General features: G+C 34.1%; 1 protein-coding gene across 1 annotated transcript; it reads right to left on the bottom strand.

Moving 5' to 3' along the window:
* Positions 1 to 10,228: 10,228 nt before the first annotated feature.
* LOC142636563 (G-type lectin S-receptor-like serine/threonine-protein kinase SD1-13) lies at positions 10,229 to 14,045 on the bottom strand. The gene is made up of 8 exons (XM_075810820.1): positions 13,885 to 14,045; positions 12,268 to 13,607; positions 11,967 to 12,077; positions 11,725 to 11,885; positions 11,440 to 11,650; positions 10,988 to 11,225; positions 10,753 to 10,903; positions 10,229 to 10,592 (listed from the first exon to the last, which is right to left on the bottom strand). Exons 2-8 carry the CDS (start codon positions 13,547 to 13,549, stop codon positions 10,284 to 10,286), a joined length of 2,463 nt encoding a protein of 820 aa, XP_075666935.1. The 5' UTR covers positions 13,550 to 13,607; positions 13,885 to 14,045; the 3' UTR covers positions 10,229 to 10,283.
* Positions 14,046 to 22,615: the final 8,570 nt, after the last annotated feature.

A 22,615-nucleotide genomic window follows, 5' to 3' on the forward strand; every position in this document is an offset into this window, starting at 1 on the left:
TAGATCTTTTTCTTGCTTTATATATCCAGCTTCAATGTATCTGGATCCTACACTTGGAGGGCTCGAATCGCACTCCTAGAATTCTTGTCTCATCCGAAACATACCAGCAAGCTTTACACTAAAATCTTAGCTGTGCCACCACTGTTCATAGTCACTTCTTCATTAATGTGGCTAGAGAAGTGGTTGTCTTGTATTTAATGCAGAGAGGATGATTTGTATACCCTTCTTTCTTCATCCTTCTCGTATTTCATGCCAAGTCAATTTTCTTTCCTTTTTGGCGGTTTAGCTTCGTACCCTTCATATAACTAGTGTTTGTCCTTCCAAGGTCCAAAGTATGTCCTCGGAATCTTCATCAAGTATGTTACCCCAATCTCCCTTCAAATCATGAGATCACCGCCCTAGATCAATTTTCGGATTTTAGCTTATCAGAACTATCTTTGACTGCTTGTTTACTTGTTTTTGGATCCTCTTCCCTCCACAATATCTAAAAGTTAAAGTGTAGCATTTATTCTTACTACGCTCCTGTTAAGCCACCTTATCATCCACATCATTGCAACATCATTATATTTTTCATATTTATTTTTTACCTTTAATTTTTTTGACATTAATAAATATATAAATATATTGGCTTTAAAATTCATCATAGGAGGTTTTAACTTTACATATTCATCTACTTTAATTTTAATGTTATAACTAAGTATTATCTATACATATTCCTCTTAGACGGTTTTAATTTTGCATAGAATTTTGTCCATTTATCTTCCTTTATTTAGGTTGTTCTTATTCTCATCCTCTTACTATTAATTTGTCACTTTCCCCCATTTTATGCATATTTTTTCCCACACAAAAAGGTTATCTCTCTCTCTATCTCTCTCAAAAAAAAAAAAAAAATTCATTATCATTTTTTATTTTTTATGAGGTTTGTACCATCATTGTCTTATTATTGACTAATTCATATACTTTCCCGGATGCAAGTTTTTTTTATTATTTTACTTACAACACTAATACTTTTAATGTTGTTGGACCATATTTGGGGAAAAATCATATTATAATATGTCCATAATTTGTGTTGTTGTTAGGTTTTAGTTTATTTGGAAAACCACAGGATAGTCTAGACAATATGATGAAACACAGTTAGTGCAATTGAAGAAGATGGTCATTGTGCAGTTTCATTTCACTGTTTGTAAATATTTTTGTACATTTTTAGACCCCTTAAACACAACCAGATTAACCTAGTTATTTAGCCAAGTGATTAACTTAGGTAAATTATGTAGATCTAAGTTAACATAGATAAAAATATATCATTGAAACAGCGTGAAAAATAAATAACACAATGATATGATAACTCAGGAAAACCAAATCGGTAAAAAACCTGGGAGAATCTAACCTAGTTATCCTCAAGGTAAAACAAATCCATTATGAAACAATTGAAGTTTACACAATAGCGACCTAGACCACTAACATCTTATTGCTACCTCGAGTAGAAAACGTACTATCACAACCACGTGATAACTCCGAGTCCACGGACTACTTCTTTCTTGGATTCACAGCAAGTACAATCACTACCGCTTGTGTATCTTTAAGCTCTTAATGCAGCAACTGAATGATCATCAAGTTCTTGACATAATCTTGATTCTTGATAACCCTAAGTATATGTGAAGGCAAACACCTCTAGATCTCACAAGAGATTCACATACACAGCATAAACAACAACTGCACAACCTTGAAAATGTGGCTAGGGTTTTCCCTTTTATACCTAGGGCAAAACATAAAACCCTACACGTCAAACAGGCTTGGACTGAGTTGGAAAATTTTGCAAAAAAACAATATGCACGAGCTTCGATCGATCGAGTCTAATTTTTGATCAATTGAGCTAGGCAGATTTAGACAATAAATCCTGCAGTGCACTTGATTCCAACTTTACACATAAAAATACTTTAAGCAAGTCTAAAAATAAGACTAAACGTTTTGATCATGGTTTGCCAACATTACAAAATGAAGTTCTAATACATATGAACGTAAAGTCTTAGAACCCAACAAACTCTTCCTTTGGCAATCCATGACAAAACACAAACTAAACAAAGTGCTCAAAGTTACAAAAATAGCCTATTACAAAATATTGCCCAACAAAAACAAATTCAACCTAACTACTATCTATTAGTTGCAAGTGTAGACAGCAGCATGACTGAATCAACCTGTATATTCTTCTAACACTTAACAAACACATAAACGCATATGTGGAAAATACAAGTAAACAAAATAAATTCTTGATTTCACATAATCATAAACTAAAAGACATATATCATGAATAATCTCATAAATATAAATCAATAATCAATGTAGCACAATGTGAAACAAGAAACAGAAATAAACACATCATAGTATCTCCCATTATCATAGACAACCCAAAAAAATATATATAAATACATGATGAAGCACCTGGATACAATCTAAATCTCCCCTATCAGTAAAATCTCCTCTCCATATGTATTCCCCCTTTTTATGGCGAATTGCCGAAGGACACTCACTCATCATCAAAAGGAGGTGGTGGAGGTGACCGCCTAAAACTCACCAAATCCACTTTTAAAGCCTGAAGCTCGATAAGCACATCCACCAAAAGCTAACCATGAGCCGCCTGAACAGTTATGACAGTGTCCAAATCACGATGAATGCTAGAAACATCCGAAGTAGAAGGTGGAGCAGCAGCAGCAGCAATCGAATCGACATAATCATTAGCAGCTGGATCACTAGTAGAAGGAGGAGGAGGAGGAGGAGTAAGAGGTGCACCAGAGGAAGAATCTACTCTAGGACATTTAGAGCTAGCTCACATCTGAGCAGCGCTCTGCCTAAGAAAGGTGGCACCTATAGGAGCTATAATATGAACGGGCTCAGACGCTGGAAACTCATCTAATCCTAAATGTAAAAAATTCGATGTATAAAAATGAGAAAGAACAAACCATGAGCAATAGAACTACTCCTATGAACCTCAATCAAAGAACGAATCAAAAGATAAGGAAAATTCATAGAAGCGTCTGTGACAATCGCATACAAAAATGCACATCACTCCAAGGAATAGTGTGCAGATGAGAGATAGGCCAGATGGGATGACAAGAAATCCGAAAAAAGAGATAATGAATCTCGGTCAACTCATGAAAAGTGATCTAAGGATCAGAACCCCATTGGATAGAAGATCCAATAAGATATGACATAATGTCATCAAGGGATGGAGACTCATCGTAAGTATAAACAGGATGCTAGACCAAAGGCACCTCAAGAGCATTAGCTACTACCGAAGAAGTAATGGTGTACTCTTCACCTCATATCTAACTCCTCACCAAAGTATTGGAATCATAGGAGTGGATAGAGAGGTTCGAGTAGAACTCACTAATCAATGCAACTGGAGGGGGATGTGAAATGTCCAACAAAGGAAGCAAACCCCTACTCTCAAAATTTCTCTGAATCTTACCATCTAACTCATCTAACACTACCTTCCTCTTAGCCCAAACATTCCTATGAATGTTCAACTTCTCATAGGTTTCCTAGTTTTTCTCACTAAGGAACCTCTCATTGTCAAAGGTGGGGACAGAAGAAAAGGAGGATTTCCTATTTACTCTAGTCTTCCTAGTCATGTTGCTAAAGATCATAATGAAAAGACAAAAAAGAGACCAAAAAAAAAAAACAAAAACAAGAAGAACCTAAGGGCAAACTGCAAGTTGGAACAGAAAAATATAGAAAAGAACAATCTATATGATGCATGAACAATATCAACACATGATGCATGCTCAAATGCAGTGAGGATAAGTTCAATTACACTTTAAAATCACAAAATTAGCTTGAGCATAGAGTTATATCAAAAAACCCCAAATCTTGAAAACCCATTTTCAAAAAAATCAACAAATTGACCAATTGATCATTACATAAGATAGTTAACTGAATATAATGATCAAATCAATCAAAAAAACAAGCCAATTTTATCAATTAAACTTCAATTTAACAAAATCCCCAATTCAGGTAGTTTCAAGCCCTAGAAAATTCAATTTTCCCAAAATCAACAAATTGATCAAATTAATTCATAAAGATCAGATTTATATCATCTACGAACAAAAATGCATTGATCAATTTAGAAAGAAAAGATTTAAATCACCAAAATCCCCAATACTCATAGGTTTGAAATTTCCCCAAAATGCATGAAGCATGAAAATAAATGAAAAAGGAGGGGCAAAAGAGTCTTACCGGCCTTAGAAGACAAAAACCTTGCAAAAAGATTGAGGAAAAACGACAAAAAATTTCTTTGAATCCTTGACTAATCGAAGAGAGAGAGAGAGAGAGAGAGAGAGAGAGAGAGAGAGAGAGAGAGAACTTTTTGAAAAGTTTGAATAATGACAAACACGTGAAAAACTTATGTTTTAAAAAACTCTTTGAACGATTTTCGATTGATCGAAAATTACATTCGATCGATCCAGCATCAATTGAGCATCGATCGAGCTAGATAGATTCAAACCAATATTTTAATCGCAATTTTGATCAGTCAAAAACACACTTGATCAATCGAAAGTCTGGAACAATAAAATTTTTGAAAAACAAAGCATTTTAATGCAGAAACTCCTCAAAGCATAGTATTTTATGAATGAAATGCATGAGTATGAGATGAAAAGTTTTTCAAAAACCCTTGAATTTAACCCTCATTATCCAAAAGTAAGATTTTCAATCAAATTTTCCTCAAAAACACTTTAAACCCATTTTGCATCAAAATCAAGGTTCTTTCAATCTCGGATGGCCACAACAAGATCACACACAATAACATGTACCAAGTTTAGCAAAGAGTAACTTGTGAAGTGTGTGCAACTAGCAAAAGCTTGAGTTACATGTGAGGTGATAAGTAGATAGTAATCAATCACAATTTCTACAAAATCCATTACATAAATTTAAAAGAGACTATCCCTTAAAGAGTTACATCATATAACTCTCATATCCCCTAGAATAAAATGTTGCAATCATGTAAGTTTCTTGAATTTACCTCATAATGTACACACCAATTTTATTTGTTTTGAAACTTATTAAAATAGCCAAGATAATGTACACACCAATTTTAGTCATTAATCCGAGGCTACACCTTATGTTTTTTTTGTGCATGTGCTGCACTTTCTCGAGCACAAAATCATATAATATGCACTAAGGTATTCACGATTGGCTAGTAAACAGTGGTGAGATGGTTATTTATACATTTCTCATTAAGTTCAAGTCTAACAATAAAAAACATGTGACTTCAATATCAAGATCATGTGATCAAAAATTATAGACAATTCACACACAACATGCACTTCAAAGCTCAAACTAGTAAAGTGCAATAAAGTAAACTCATCCAATCTAAACAAAGTACATAAGCATGTTATGCAAAGATGGTTTGGCCAACCTTGATTTCAAAATCCAAGAGAAATAGTGCAAAACACATTTGTTTTGCTTTTCCTTTTTTTATTTATTTATTATTTAGTTTTTTGAAAACAAAAACAACCTAGCATGATATGCATGAATGTTATGCAATGCAAATTCAACAAAAAAAAAAAATGGTCACAAAGAGTAAAGGGATGATGCACAAGGACTATGTCAGAAAGACTTAATTAGATTGAGCCTTTTAGATCCAAAACTTTTTAGATGCAACTCTAGCATTGGAGTTATTATTCTGATTAGAATGATGAGCAACTCCAGGATTGGAATAAAAGTTTAAAACCTTTACCAATTCACCAATAAGTATCATAGGATCTTATGCTTGAGGCACATATACTTTTGGCTTATTTGCTTGCTTAGCAACTTGCAACTTGAAACAGTTGGGACGAATGTACCCAGACTTTCCACAAAAATGACAAACCCTTCTAGGTCTATCATGCAACTTATCCTTAGAAGGGTTAGGAATCTTAGGCTTAGACTTTTTGAGATCAACTCTAATCTTCCTAGGAGAAGCAACTTCCACTAGTTTGACAATCTCACTTATGGGGGGCTCAAAAGAATTAACAAAGTTTATGGAATGTGTTTTAGGCACAAAGATGCTTTCTACAAAACCTAAACCAGTTTTGTCTGAGGGAAACTTCTGAACACTTAGCATGTGATCAAGTTTGGAACTAGCAGACCTATTTGTTTGTTCTCTAGCAACAGATAATTCAAATTCCAGGTTCCTAACTTTATCAAGTAATAACATGTTCTCAGTCTTCACATTATTTAACAATTCATTAGCATCAAACAGTTTTAACAACAAATTTTTCTTATCAAGTTCAAGAGATGCAATTTTCTTTAAGTCTAAATCAACATTCATAGCATCTTTTGCAGTAACCTTGTAAAGCTTATTATAGGCTTATTGTAAATTTGCATCCTTAGAAAGTTCCCCATCGAAAGAGTTCTCTTCAACAGCAACACTTTTATCAACTACAGTATGCAGTTGTTGTTTATACTGTGTATGTGAATCTCTTGTGAGATCTAGAGGTGTTTGCCTTCACATATACTTAGGGTTATCAAGAATCAAGATTATGTCAAGAACTTGATTATCATTCAGTTGCTGCATTAAGAGCTTAAAGATACACAAGCGGGAGTGCTTGTACTTGGTGTGAATCCAAAAAAGAAGTAGTCCATGGACTAAGAGCTGTCACGTGGTCGTGGTAGTCAGTTTCCTTCTCGAGGTAGCAATAGGATGTTAGTGGTCTAAGTCGTTATTGTGTAAACTTCAATTCTTTCATAGTAGATCTGTTTTACCTTGAGAATCGCTAGGTTAAATCCTCCCTAGGTTTTTTACTAGTTTGATTTTCCTGTGTTATGATATCATTGTATTATTTATTTTATGCACTATTTTAATGATATGATCTATCTGTGTTAACATAGATCTGCATAATTCACCTAAGTTAATCACTTGGCTAAATAACTAGGTTAATTTGGTTGTGTTTAAGGGGTCTAAAAATGTACAAGTGGTATCAGAGCAGGTTAGCTCTAGTGTTTAGATCATTTGATCTAAAAGTTGATCCTTGACCCATGTTGTCATGAAACACGATCACTCTCTTGTGATCCCACCTCACTTTGATTAGAACAACTATGCCTACTGAAAAGTAAGGATGAAAGCATTCCTGAAATCCATTGATGAGAAAGTCTGAAATTCCGTTGAGTATGGATGGGAGAAGCCCATTACTCCAATTAGTGAGTGGCAAACTTCTTAGAAAGAAGCAGCTGCTTTTAATAGCAAACCCATGAATGAAATTTTTAATGTTGTTTCTATGGAGGAATTCAAGAGAATCTCAAATGTTGAGGTTGCTCATACTACTTGAAATATTCTCCAAACTGTGCATGAAGGCACAAAGGCTATCCAAATTAATAAGTTGTAGCAGTTAACTTTTAGATTTAAAAGTATTAGAATGTCTGAGGATGAATTTTTTGATGAGATCTATGCTAAACTAAATGATATTGTTAAATCTGCTTATAATTTGTGTGAAATCTATGATCAACCTAAAATTGTTAGGAAGATACTTAGATCTTTGACTAAGGACTTTAGACCCAAAGTGACTGCTATTACTGAAAGCAAGGATGTTGACTCCATCCCTGTTGATGAACTTGTAGGATCTCTTCAGTCCTATGAGTTAGAACTACCTAAGACAAACAAATCCAAATCAATGGCTCTTAAGTTAGTTGATGATGTTGAAGTGAATGAATTTGATGACGAGCTCTCTGCTACAGAGATAGCTTATCTTGCTAAGAACTTTAGAAACTTCCTTAGGAACAATAACAGAAGAACAAGAGGTAAAAACAATGTTGAACCTTGAAATTTTAGAATGAATGATCCCACTAAGGTGAATAATACTGAAAAACCTAAAGAAAAAGTAGGTCAAACCTCTAGTAATTCATGTATCAACAATGTTTTAGGTGTCAAGGGTATAATCATGTGAAATCTGAATGTCCTACATTCTTGAGGTCTAAGGGTAAGGCTATGACTGTAACCCTTAGTGATGATGAAGTTTCTGATAATGAGTCTGGTACTGATGAGGAGTGAAACTTCATTGCTTTCACAGAAACTTCATTAGAAAATTCTGCAGAAAAACAATTTGCACGAGTTTCGATCGATTGAGTCTAATTTTTGATCGATCGAGCCAAGCAGATTTACACAGTAAATCTTGTAGTGCACTCGATTCTAACTTTATACATAAACATACTTTGAGCAAGTCTAAAAACAAGACTAAACGTTTTTATCATGGTTTGCCAACATTACAAAATGAAGTTCTAATACATTTGAACCTAAAGTCTTAGAACCCAACAATTTTGTTTAACAAATTAGCACCAAATTGTTATGTCTTTATTTGATGATGTTTTTAGATGCTTGCGTAATTATTTTAAGCATTTATGAATATTTTGTATTGCTCATCTTTCTTATTTCATTAGTGTATTCTTTGAGATCTTTAAGTTATTTATTTATCTATTCAATTTTCACATGTTAGATTAGATTACGACAATATTAACACAATACTTCTTTTTTCAAAAAGGTTTTCTCTACTTTGTTCCCCTTTGTACTCTTAATTTTTTTTTTATTAAGAAAAAAGAGTTACAATCATTATATATAAAGCTATAACCAACACTTTTTCTTGGGAATAGTGACATTTATATTGCGTTACTTCAAAACTTTATTAAAATTTTTTAGTCTAATTATAAATTGGATATTTGGCTTGATCACATCACGTTTAAAATGTTTTGGAGAATATTCCGAGCAATAATTTTGTAGGTAATTCATGTTGTTTGCTCATTTTGTGATTGTGTAGAGAGTATTTGTGTGATGTTTTTGGTTTGTAATTTTGAAGTTGTCTAGGATTGTAATTTATAGTATTTTGTTTGTTTTATGGTTTAGTGATTGTTTAAGTTATTAGCAATTATTATTCATTATTTATTTACTAAATAGAAGCCTTTCATATACCCTCTATTATAAAACAAAATTTTATACTATTGAATATATATTTCAATTGTAACTGATGTTTGATAACCTGCCCAAAGCCCCAAATTGTTACAGATAAGACAAATATATAAGTACAGAAATATATCTTCATGTTTGTGACTTTGATTGGATGTTTACATAGCTTATTTATCCTTTAGTCTTAAGATTTTAGCAATTTTTTTTTTTCATTGTTTTAATTAGTGAATTGAAGCCTTTCATATACCTTTTACTATAAAGGCCAAATCTTATAGTATTGAATATATATTATCATTGTAACTTACGGTTAATGTTTTACCCCATAAAATGTATCATTATTGAGATGTCTTGATTTGAATTGATTTGTACTGCATAATTCTTATTCACCAATCTAGCTATGCCTTAATCAATATTATAATGTTTTCATTAGCCACCACGCATTCCATGTACCTAAATGGTCAACAAATGATGAGGGCACCAAATAAATTAATATGGACATTTGAAAAGGTTTGTTTAAAACTATAAATAAATAAAAAAATTTAAAATTCCAAATTTTATATACTTTTTAATGATACACAAAATTTTATAATTAATTTTTATTAAAAAATAGTGTTTTTTCTACTTTTTGAATTCCAGAGAAAAATTGTATTGTTTTCATTTTGGTAGAACAATAATTTTATATATATATATATATATATATATATATATATATATATATATTACATTTGAGCTTGTCTTTATAATAACTGAAAATATGATTATGAAATACATTATTATTTATTAAATTAGTCCAAACTACAAAAAAAAAAAAATTTAATAAGACCACCGAAGAATATTAACACGTGCAATGCATAGGGTTCGCAACTAGTTAGCACTAAAATCTATGATAGGTACATATTTCATTCTATAAAGTCCCTCTAGAATTAAAACATAAAGTATTTTCTTTTTAAAAAAAAATTGGGGGTTGTCGGTTAATTCCTTGTACATGAAAACATAATGTTTTTAAGGTTTTATAGAATGTATAAACTAATAATCAAACTTGGTTTGTTTATAGTTAAAATGTTCACACACTCGATGATGTACACTTTATACACAATATCTATGGTTTCATGCTTGATGTCCAAATTTAAAATTTAAAATAAGTGGTATGTAAGGACGATGTAAAAACTAAGGAGTGTGCTAGAACCAATGTCCTAATTCAAGCCAACTTAGCATTGTTTCTTCTTTTCTTTTCTTTTTAAAGAAACGTGCATAATAAAAAAATATAATATAAATAAATTTGAGATTACGTACTCTTACTTCCAGAAGAAAATATTAATCAAATTAAGAGGAACTTATCTCAAAAGAATTCTTTTCATCGACCAGCAATTGTTGAAATAGTGGCATTACAAATGGAGAATCTTATTTGACCCTGTTGAGTAAGCTCTATATTTGAAGCAATCTGCCTTTCCATGAAGGCAGGTTGCTTTGGAGTAGGCAGATCCAAAATCTCACTCTTAAGCATTGAAATAACAGTAGACACATTTGGCCTATCTCTTGCCAATTCTTGCACGCACAACAGTCCGACATGTATACATTTCAAAATGTCCATTTGAAAGCATGGATCCCATATTGCTGGGTCTACCAAAGCCATAATGTTGTCATCTTTCCACAATTTCCATGCCTAAAAAATAACAAGTGTGAAAGACAAAAATTGAAATTGTTCAATCTTTTTGAAAGTAGACCATGTCAACAATGAATAAATAAATTAAATAGATAAAGTAGCTTTTGATTAGAGTTTGACTAAATTTTCTGATAATGTGAATGTTATTAGTTAGATTTACCAATCCAACGAGACCCAAATATTGCTCCTCATTGCAAATGCTAGTGTCTCTTCTCCCACTAACAATCTCTAGTAATAACACGCCAAAGCTAAAGACATCTGATTTCTCTGAAAACAGCCCTCGCATTGCATATTCAGGAGACATATAACCACTGCATACAAACATTAAAACACATCCATATTATTTGAGTATAAGTGGTGCCATCACCTAAATTTAAATTTAACAAAGCTCTTACTATGTCCCAACGACCCTTTTAGTTTTTACTTGATCTTCATTGGCTCCAAATATTCTAGCCATACCAAAATCCGATATTTTGGGATTAAACTCTTGATCTAACAAAATGTTAGATGCCTTTAGATCTCTATGAATAATCTTTAGTCTAGAGTCTCTATGAAGGTAGAGCAACCCGCGACAAATTCCTTCGATAATGTTGAAACGTTTTCTCCAATTAAGGAGTTTTTGGTGGACTGGATCTAATCAATAGTAAGCCAAATAAATAATGTATGAGTATGAATTTGTATAGAGAAAAAAATATACGATTGAGAAAACAATTTGGGGCAAAGTTAGCACAAAAGTATGCTTCAAGTGACTAAACTAGCACAGTGAAACTTATTATTAAAATTCATTTTGTTTTATTTTATGTACTGACTTACTTGATATTCAAGATAAATAAGTGTATGAACTAACCAAAAAGAATTGCATCCAAACTTTTGTTTGGCATGTATTCATAGATTAACGTCTTCTCTTCTCCCTCAATGCAGCAACCAAGAAGTCTAACAAGATTCCGATGTTGGAGTTTAGTAATCAACGCCACCTCATTCATAAATTCTTCAAGTCCTTGTCCAGAGGCTCTACACAATCTCTTCACTGCTATTTCTTGTCCATTATGCAATTTACCCTATAAGAAAGTAAGGAATATCAGCACATATATTTTTGAGAGGGAAAAATGAACTCTATGTAAGAATCCATTACCCTATAGACTGGACCGAAGCCACCTTGTCCAAGCTTATTAGCCATATCAAAGTTGTTTGTTGCTGTTGCCAATTCTTCCAAAGTAAAGATCGGTAGATCTTGGAGTTTCACATCATTTAGGTAGTCAAACAATAAACTCTCATTGCTTTTACTCTTCATTGCTGTTGCAAATTATATTATTAGTAATCCATCTTGCAGTGCCTAGTCTCTGCAGCAAATTAATGGACAATTGGGCACATTACCTCTCTTTTTCTTAGCCATCCACCTCCAGAATAAGAAAGCAGTGCTGGCTATAGCAATCGCTCCAATAGTCACTGTAATTGTGATGATTACTCTCAAATTTCTATCCTCTTCTGTTTATAAGAAAAGTTATAAACTAATTCAGTCAAAATTGAGTAAAGAAATTTAACATAAAAATATTGAAATCCTATTGCATTTGTTGTAAGTAAACAGTTAACCAAACAAGTGGTCCAACAGCTTGATGATCAGAAGCATAAGATTATACAAAACTGTGACCTAAAAAGTTACAACAAATGAACTTACCGAATTCTAAATTGGCCAAACGAATATATATATCTGATCCTCCAACAGAGAAATGTCGTAGGTCAATTAGGTTTCCACTCCATGACAAACAACCAATGCCAGTATAATATCCATAAGCTACACAAGAACAATTCTCCAAACACTGCTTTCGACAATCTTCTATATTCACATCTAGTGCCAACTCTGCAAAGTCTGGCACTTTGATCATCTCCAGTTTCAAAAACCCGTCTGTTTTTCCTTCTTTAATACTATTGTTCAATCTTTCACACTGCAATGGTGTCCTCCTTACACAACCACTTGTCCAATTTCCTCTATTCCATTCCTTAATAATCTTTGGCTCAAACCCTCTCAAACAACTGCAGATTGGTGAACTCAGTAAATCACAGCTTCCAAATGCACCACATGTGCCATAAACATCGCACTCATCTTCTGGATTTTTATGCACAACCTCCCAATCCTCTTTCCCATCATCCCAATATGTATGCACTACATTTCCTTGCCAATCCAAAACAATTTTTGACAAATGTAACATGTCCAAATCTGTAAAAGTTTCAAAAACAGTCCCGTTTGTGTCATCAATGAATATAAATCCAGTATAATATCCTGGATTCCAGTTTGGCATTCCAATAAAGACCTGACCATTCCATGGACCAGACCGCCAATATGGGTGACCCTCTTTCCAAACAAAAGTTTCAGGAATTTTCGGTGGATCAATGCCTGAGGAGAAGCTACCAATGGATGGATCAGAAGGGCTTTTCCATGATGTCAACTGTACTCTCTGATCTTTCTTTGAACTAGTACTAAGTTTCATCCTTGACAAGATGGTATCAGAAGGATGTTGAAAACTTTCCCATAGTACCAGTCCTGTAGTATCAACTCGCAAAACAAGGTTTCCAAAATCCCCAAGAGTGGCACTAGAATTGGTTACAGAATTTGAAACATTCGATGACCAAAGAATCTCTGCCTGTCCATTTAGTACCACAAGATTGCCATCCTCAGATATAGTAAGAACCCCAGAAGAATCCTTGATAGGTTTCTCTCTATTAGCTACCCATATGACAGTGAATACAGAAATGTTATTATACCAGATTCCGAGGTAGCGATTGGTAGAATTTTCAGGGCTGAAGAATCCTAGTTTGAAAACACTCCCCTTGGAAATTATGTATTCGGAGTCGTTGATGGATTGAGATGATCTAATGGCGTCAATGGCGACAGTTAAGTTTAAACAGAAGCAGCAAAGGACAGGCAACAGCAACAGGTTTGTCTTGCTAAGAAGTCCCATAACTTGTTCTGAGCTGCTTGTGTGTGAGAATTAATTCAGAACTTGCTGCCATATTCTTCTAACCATTTATGATTTGTTCATGTCATTAAAATCAAATTATCAAAATGTGCTTATACCCCAGGCTTCAAGTTTTTTCCTTCGACAGAAAAGACAGTTTGAAACTGAATACATTGGAATGGTTGCATCAGAGATAGAAATGAGAAAATTTTGGAAAAACGCGTTTAGATCCAATCTAGACTTAGTTAAGACCGGATGGTCATTTAGTCAAGATACAATGAGTAATAATCATGGATAATCAATAAATCACGAACACACCACACAGACACCATGCTTACTTTGGAATTAACGATGGAAGGAGGCTGCAGTGTTCTGTGCACTTGTCTCCTTTGTCTTGAATAAACAGTACCAGTTGATTTGCATTTGGGCTGATTGGCAACCTATTCAACACCCATAAGTGAGTCTTTTTTTACTCTTTTCAGCTTTTCTCCTTCCTCTCTCACTCTCTCTTCCATCATTTTCTCAGTTTTTCTTATTCGTCTCTGTGTCTGATTAGCTTTTTCTTCTTTCCTTCATAGTTGTTTTATTCTAGAGTTCCACAGATTGCTAAGCTCAACTGCCTTCCAATTATCTACTTCCCATGTGTGATCTGACTTATCTTCAATTCCTCTTTATTTTTTATAATTTTTTTTTTTGAGAAGATCCTTTTTTTATATAAGATATTTTTGTTTAATTGTACGTATTATATATATAATATTTAACATATAAAATGCCTAGTATATCATGCAAGTATATAACCTTAACTATATGTAAAACAAATAATTTCACAACAAATTTGACATCTCTCTAAGTGGCAAATATTGACACTACTATATGGATAGAGACATTATTTTTTTCTAAACCAACCACTATTGTAAAGTTGGTAAAATGTCGTGTAAAGTGTCATACTTTTCTCAAGCACGCGATGACTTATTATATACCCAATGGAGTCTCATAGCAAATAGGAATCCATTGCGTGCAACAAATGCATTAGATACCTTATTATAGTTTCCTCACGTTTCTTATTCCTTTTTCATCCCCTCCCTTTACACCACGACCAAAAACATCATTCAAAAATTGTGGAACATAAAAGTTAGAACTGGTCTAAAACAATCAATTCCAATTCTCTGTGCTTTTTTTTTTTTTTTTTGCTACCCAGAAAAGACTAATTACATAAATTTGACTAGGTCGCTTGGTTGTTTCACAAATTAGTATGACCCAAAAAGAAAAACAAGAAGAAAAAGTTGTCGGATTGAGATCAGAAGAAATTGCTTACATAGCAATTACACCATGCAATTCACCCTCATCTTTCCACAATATTTTTTTGCTTTTTTAATTTTACTTTCACCCATTTATTATATTCAATGGTTAAAATTTAAAATTGTTTTTTGCAACTTTAAATCTCAACCATCAATCAATATATATATAAAAGCAGAGACCTCATTGTGTGAGGGTCTAAGCTTTTGCCAAGTGGCACCTTCTATGAAATTTCTCTACAATCATCCAACTCTCTCATTAATTGACTAAGTTTACATCACAACTCTCTCCCTTCTTTATGTCTTTTAGTATACCAAATGTTTCAGTTTTTTTTTTTTAAATTTTTATTTTTAATAAAAAGGGATACTAATAACTAATGAGATCGAGATAGATAATCTTCTAGCATTTCTGTTGCCTAAATTACACAAATCCATATCTTTTATTTACTATAATCATTATTATTTTATTTTATTCTATGAGAATCCTTATTATTTTATGGTTATGAATTTACATACAAACATCTCATAAACAAAGTTTCCCTCACCTATTAGTCTTTTTTTTTTAGTATGGCAGGTTTTTACATTAGTTATATAAAAAGTTTCTGCCTTTATGATTGTGTAGATGCATTAATCATAGCTTGCCTCCAAAATGATGTTTTCGTTTTCAACTTTTTGTTTTCACATTATGTACATTATCAATACTCTGCTATAATGATTAATGTAGGATTTTCTAAATCTTTGACTCCCCAACCTCTCTCTCACACTTTGCCTTCCCCTCTCAACTTTGACCATATGCCTCCATTCTCTTTCTTTCTCTCTTAAAAAAACTTTCTTTCTCTTCAAAAAAAAAAAAAAAAACCTTTAATAGTTAAATTTCCTAAACTACTGCTACTCTCAAATTTTGTTTCCATACTCACAATTTTTTAAAACACCAAGCCAATGGAAGAAACCTATTGCTCTTGTGATCTTTTGTTGTAGTTTGTGACTATCCATCGCACATTAAGTGGCCTTGACATGTATGAGTTCAAGCTATCTTTTGTTATTTTCAAAATTTCATTTCTTCACTTATAATCGGTAGGGTTAAGATCGTGAGATTCTTTGTTTTCCTATTTTCTGCTATAGGTTGCGTTATTGTGTATATCAATTTCCAAAAGATGCTTGAAGTCTAGAACTGAGAAGTCAATAATTGTTTATTTAGTGTAAAAGTCACATTGTCATTGTCATTTCAAGATTGTCTAATCTTAGCATATGACTTGAGTAGACTGGTCTTTTCAAAATAAACAAAAGCTAAACATGTTGTAAATCATAAATTGGATTATAGGGATCAAGCAATAATCATCTAGGGTGGAGGTGTTTTTTTTTTTTTTTTGGATACAAAATAGAAATTTTACTCTAGCCAAGTCTAAGTATATATGTGTGTGAAGCTCTCTCTTGGAGACTTGAACCCCGGCCCTTACTCCCCATACCCCTACAAGCACTTATACTTGTGGAGTGATCATCACACCAAGGATGTGCAGTGGTAGGGTGGAAGGGATTTAGTCAAAGGCAATTGAATTTGCAGAGGAAAAACAACGCGACTATTCAATCCACATTCTTTAGACTCCAAAGCTCATTTCTTGAGTAAGTTTCTTGATATTTCATTAAAGAAATACATATTGACTTTTTTCCAACAATAAATTGAGTTTTGGGTTAATGGTTTTTTTTTTTTTTTTTTTTGAGTTTTGGTTTAATGTTGAATGTATAATGATCTATATGTTGTGTGTGCTTTCTTTTCTATGAATTTCAATAATGTATGAATCGAGGATTTTAGCATTTGGTTTATTAAGGTTTTTTTCATCTTTATTTCATTATTTTGTTTAGCTTTTGTTACTTTTTATAATGAACTCTTACTAACAAAATTTTATGACAATTATGGTATAATATGTGTACAACATTCTCCAAACTTATCTTACATAAAATATTACAATATTATCCGTGCATCGCACGGGCAACTTACTAGTTTATACCAATTGCAGGTGCAATCTCTAATATCAATCCAAAGTTGTTACCACCCAACTTGGTGGACTAGCAGTCTGGCACAGCTTTGTCACCAAATATGTCCTCCATCTATTTCTTGCATCATAGGCCCTACTCCTACATTCCATTGGGTATACCCTTTTACTAAAACTTAGACTTAGGTCCAGATTAACTGATTAAGTCTAGTGCTTCTACTCCATTGAATCCGGTCGGATGGTGACGTGTCCAAAAATAGACACATGTTATAGTCCCAACGGGTTCTGTGCCACTAGACACCAGACCCAAACCTTCCCCTAAAACTTTTATCCCCAATCGATAGGAACCGGACGGTGACTCTTTCTCTAACCCTTTTTTATTTAATAAAAAATTTAGTTTACTAAGTTCAAACAAACATCTATAACGAATTCCATTTTTATTTTTCACCAATGATTTCTTTTTTCCTGGTCATGTTCATTTCGAATGTTAAGTACATTCTACAGAAAACCACTGTATGTCACCGCTTCATAAAACAATAGGACCATAGTCCACTCTTAAAGATCCTTGGACCTTGACTAAATGGCTCGAGTGAGAATCAAAGCCTTTCCTTCTTCCTACTTTCATAATAACACAATGAACTCAGAATCAGGCCATCCATGACCCTAGAATAGCAAGCTACACTAGGAACTGAAATGATGGCTTCTGTCTATAATGGGATTATTAAAAAAAAAAAAGGATTTTCAAGGATACTCCACAAGTCACCTACTCAACATAGAAGAACAATATGGAACCATAACTTAAATCCTATTCCTTGGAAAAAAAATTTAACGACAGGCATCTTTAAGTTTCTGCTGTCCTAGACTCTACAAACTGAAAGCAAACTGGACAAAAGGAGGGGGCCTAGTTTAAACTGCTGCAATCTCTATATTAGCTGCCGTCAATGCAGGCGTGAAGTTGTATTCCACTTCCTCCTTAGGTGAGTGGATGGTAACCAGATCAGGCCGGGGTGTTATGGGGCCTACGTTGCCCTCAGGATCCCAATCCAGCATTATCTTCACCTTGATACCAAGAACACCCTGCAACAAATTGTAAATGCAAAAACATTAATTAAAGGATAACTTTACATATCAACGCAGGTCATTGATATGCTAATTGCATTTATCCAATTCTGAATGAGTTTCAAAGAGTGACAAAGCTAACCTGTCGAGAAGCACATGCCTCACAGCAGAGTCAATATATTCATTGACAGGCTGGCCAGAGGATATCATGTAACCATCCTTGAACTTCATAGCTTTGGCACGCTGAGCCCTGAGCTTACCACTAACTATAACCTGGATGTAGTGACAAAAAGAATACACTTATGTAAAGAAAACAGAACAAAAAAAAAATGCTCTTAACACAGGCAATGGAGGCCAAAGGCTTCCTTTACATTTGGTCCACTCTCCATAACAAATCTAAGAACACCATAGCAAGCCCTAAAAGCAAGGAGGTTGAAGCCGATTCAATAGAAGTATAAAAACCGAAAGGAAAAAAATACAGCCTAAATCTACAACAAATATTAGTCCTAAGACATCTTTAAAAATTATCACTGGACATGAATAAAAATAAAGATTGATAACAAACTGATTGGACGATTATATATACTTGTGCATGTGTGGATAGCTGAATAATGTATGCATCCATTTTGCCAAACATGAATGCAGAAACCATCATAAGCAGATTTTTTTTTTTTTTGCCAATCCTGATTTGTCCCAGTGATAGCTGTATAGAAGATTTCCCAGCTGGTTTTCTCACTCTAAGTTTAAGGTTTTAATACTTCTGCGCTGATTTCACCTTTTCCAACACTTCATTAGAAATTTTATACATATAATAGGACACACGCATGTCTGTGTAACTGGCACAGAGAGAGAGAGAGAGAGAGAGAGAGAGACTAATTCATGAAGAAATGGATAGCCTCAAATTCAGATACACTATTTTTTTTTCCCGAACTTCAAGAACTAAAGGACAGTTCAAAAAGACTAACAAAACTCCAAATTTTAACTGCAAGCATTGTTGAGGGATCCTCTTAACCAATTATTTTTGGGAAAGGGAGCATATCAGTATAATCAATGCTAACCACAAGAAAGACATTAGGTGAAGCCTTGTTTGGCAAATCAAAATTCTTCTATAAGGGAACCCCCTTTTCCCAAGCCTCTTCCTTCTTTGTGCCAAGGGTCTCTCTGCCCTCATACGTGAAGCTGCCCGAAACTAGCACTTGGCAGGCATATCAATTTGTAGAGGCTGTCCAAGAATCACCCACCTCTTCTTTGCGGAAGACAGCATTCTCTTTAGCAAAGCAAACGCTGAAGAGTGTCAAGAGCTGAAACAAATCCCCAAAAATATGAAGAAGCCTTAGGCCAAAAAATTAACACGGACAAATCCCCGGTGTTCTTCAGTCCCAACACAGCTCGAGCTGTCAAAGATGAGATTGTTGCCATCCTTGGCCCCATGCAAGACTCAAGACACACCAAATACCTTGGCCTCCCATCATTCATCGAAAGACCCAAGAAACAGGTCTTTGCTACATTGAAAGAGAGGGTTGGGCAGAAACTAGCTGGCTAGAAGGGCAAACTCCTCTCTATGGGGGGAAAGGAAATCCTCATTAAGGCAATAGCACAGGCAATTCCTACATATACCATGAGCTGCTTCCAACTTTCCCAAAACTTATGTGATGATCTAGAGAGCATGATGAGGAATTTCTAGTGGGGTCAAAGGCAACAAGAAACCAAAATGTGCTGGATTAGCTAGAAAAAGATGTGTAACTCAAAAGCTAAAGGAGGCATGGGGTTTAGGAACTTGTAAGCTTTCAACTTAGCCATGTTAGCTAAGCAAGCTTGGCAAATCCTCTCAAATCTAGACTCACTTGTTGCTTATGTCCTTAAAGCCAGATACTTCTCCACGGGTGATGTTCTAAATGCCAAGCTCGGCAACTCTCCATCTTATTCTTGGAGAAGCATTCACAACAACCTCGAAGTCATAAGGAAAGGAACCCATTGGAGTGTGGGAAATGGAAAAATGATCCACATATGGGATGACAGATGGCTGCCAACTCCATCTACTTATAAAGTCATCTCTCCCCAAACAACAACCCGGAATTTCCAATGGTCTCCTCACTCATAGACCCTAAGCACCCGAATTGGCAAGTTGACTTTCCAAGACTTAGCCGTGTTCATTCTCACTCAAAATTCTATTCAAGACCTGGAAATTTTCTTTGCTGCAACCTAGGCCATCTGGTATAATGGGAACAAGATTGTCCATAATGAAAGTTTTTCTATCTCCATAGCAGGTGTGGCAAATGGCAAAAATCACAGTGGAAGACTATTTAAGTGCTGCTAGCATGGACTTCCCCCCTCTTAGACTACACCCCCCCAGACGGGAACCTCCCCCCCCCCCCCCCCTAGGAGTTTTCAAGATAAATGTTGATGGGGCTACATCGGACCAAAACAGGAATTCTAGCATCGGGGTCATTGTTAGGGACTGCAAAGGTTAGCCAATCGCTGCCCTCTACAAATTTCTGCAATCCTGGTATTCTGCAGAACTTGTGGAGGTTATGGCCATGGGGCAAGGAATTCTGCTAGTGCTAGGTCAGGAGTTGCAGCTGCCTCGAGTCATTTTTGAATCAGATGCACTAACCGTCATCCAAGCCATCAACAACAAGGCCACAGGGAACAACTTTGGCCACTTCATTCAGGAATTTCACCAAGCTCGTGACAAGTTTGAAGCATGCACTTTCAAGCATCTAGGCCGAGATCACAATAAAGTTGCTCATGATCTACCCAATATGCTCGTAGCGGTGAATGTTCTCTTATCTGGAAGGGAGTCACGCCCCCTATGGTTTCTTCCTTAATTCAATCTGATATGTGTATTGATTAGCTGCATTGTCTGGTTGTATCTGAACTCTTGCTGTTTGTTTTCCTTCTATTGATTTTAATGCCATTTTATTCCCTTTCAAAAAAAAAATGATTCTTCTATAAGAAATATTCTATTAATTCCCAGAAACAAAGAAGCAAAATGGCAACTCAATGAACATGCTAAATTGATATTCAAAGGTTTAAATAACTCTTTTATTGTATTTTTTTTACAACTTTCACCTAAATAGTGGGGGTTCTAGGAATTTTTTTCAGGGTGTTCCTTAATAAGCATAAATTACATAATTTAATATAAAAAAAAAATTGTATATTGATAACAACAACAATAAAAAAACACGCAAATACATAAAATTTACAATTACCTTCTACGTGATTTTCTTATCAAATATTTTTCCATAATTGTAGCAAAAGAATAAACAATAAACTATAAGTTCATTAGAAATATTAATAAAATTATTAATTATTGTTGTTTAGTTGTTTCATCAATTTGTTTGTCTTTTATAAACTATAATTTGTTATATTGTTGTTTTATTAATTATTGTTTAACCTAACATAATTTAATTTGTTTTTCTTTTATAATGTATTGTTTCATTATTGTTTAGCTTAACATATTTTAGTTGTTTAATTTGTTTATTAATTGTATTCTATAATTTGTTATGTGTATAATTAATATATATATATAATGTAATTAAAAGTTAAATGGGCCAATCAAGTGATAAACCCAAGCCTTAAATTATACCCATGTCATAACCCAAACCATAAATCAAGGCCCACCTTTAATTTAATTTTATTTTTAATAACTTTTTTTTCCCTTTATCTTTGTTTTCTCCGCCAGATCTCTCTTTTCTCTCCTTCACACGTGCTTGTCACTATCCTGTCTCTTCTAGATTTTCTTCAGATTTACTTTACTGAGTTTCCTCTTTACTTTCTTCATTTCTTTCTTCTTCCTTATTTCTTAGTCACAGTGTTTCTCCTCTCTCAATGTTCTCCTCAAGCATCTTTTTACACTGCCACTAGGCTTCTTTCAACAAGCATCATTAATAATAGCGCCTCCATGCTCCTCTCTCAAGCCGCCTCTACCCAGCACAACGTCTCCTCACCTCCATTACTTATCTATATTTGCTTTGTTTGGATTCTAGATTTATATTTTCTTTATTTTGTATGGGAAATCAAGAGTTTTTGTTTTAGTCTGGAATCCGTTTTTGGTTGAGGGTGTTCCAAATTTTAGTTGAGGGTGTTCCTAATTTTTTTTTAAGAGTAAACAAATAATTTTTTTTAATTATTATATATAAAAAAAAAAAAAAAAAAACTTTTCAGGTCAGGGTGTTCCTAGGAACACCCTGGCCTGAACGTGGCGCCGCCACTGCACCTAAACCATGAGAGAATGAATGTGTACATGTCAGTGTGTGTGAGCACGCATGAGAGAGAGAGAGAGAGAGAGAGAGTACACTAATTCAGGAGGCAATAGAGACCCTGAAGTTCACAGACAATACAATTTAGGAGTTGAGTGGTGCTTGGTCTAGGGAATTATTAACCACAATGCTCCAACCATTGGCAAAACAAAGAACACTGGCCATGGTAGATGGGGAACATTTTGGACGATATTCATTACAATGTGCAACACAACAACCTTAGAGTTGTAATTTTATCAGTTCCTCATGTTGTTCTAGCTGATAGTAGGAAGTTAGCCTATATGATAGAGAAACAAATCCCAAAGTTTATAAGATAATGCAATCCATTCATGAACTTTTCTTTCTTGGTATTTAAAGAAGAAGAGGAAGATACATATAGAGAAAAATTGGAGCAGTATTATTTTTATTGTTGATGTGTCAAGTTGTGAACAAAGTAACATCATTTTCACCTAGGTCCATTAG

Source organism: Castanea sativa, chromosome 5 (assembly GCF_040712315.1).
Source record: "Castanea sativa cultivar Marrone di Chiusa Pesio chromosome 5, ASM4071231v1".
Classification (NCBI taxonomy): domain Eukaryota; kingdom Viridiplantae; phylum Streptophyta; class Magnoliopsida; order Fagales; family Fagaceae; genus Castanea; species Castanea sativa.

What these genes read in the sequence shown, in the direction of transcription:
- LOC142636563 (XM_075810820.1), bottom strand. Translation starts at nt 13,549, where the DNA reads ATGGGACTTCTTAGCAAGACAAACCTGTTGCTGTTGCCTGTCCTTTGC. An exon ending in TTTGGCCAATTTAGAATTCG is followed by an intron (nt 12,078 to 12,267) that starts GTAAGTTCATTT and finishes TCTTATAAACAG; the next exon opens with AAGAGGATAGAAATTTGAGA. An exon ending in GCTTCGGTCCAGTCTATAGG is followed by an intron (nt 11,651 to 11,724) that starts GTAATGGATTCT and finishes ACTTTCTTATAG; the next exon opens with GGTAAATTGCATAATGGACA.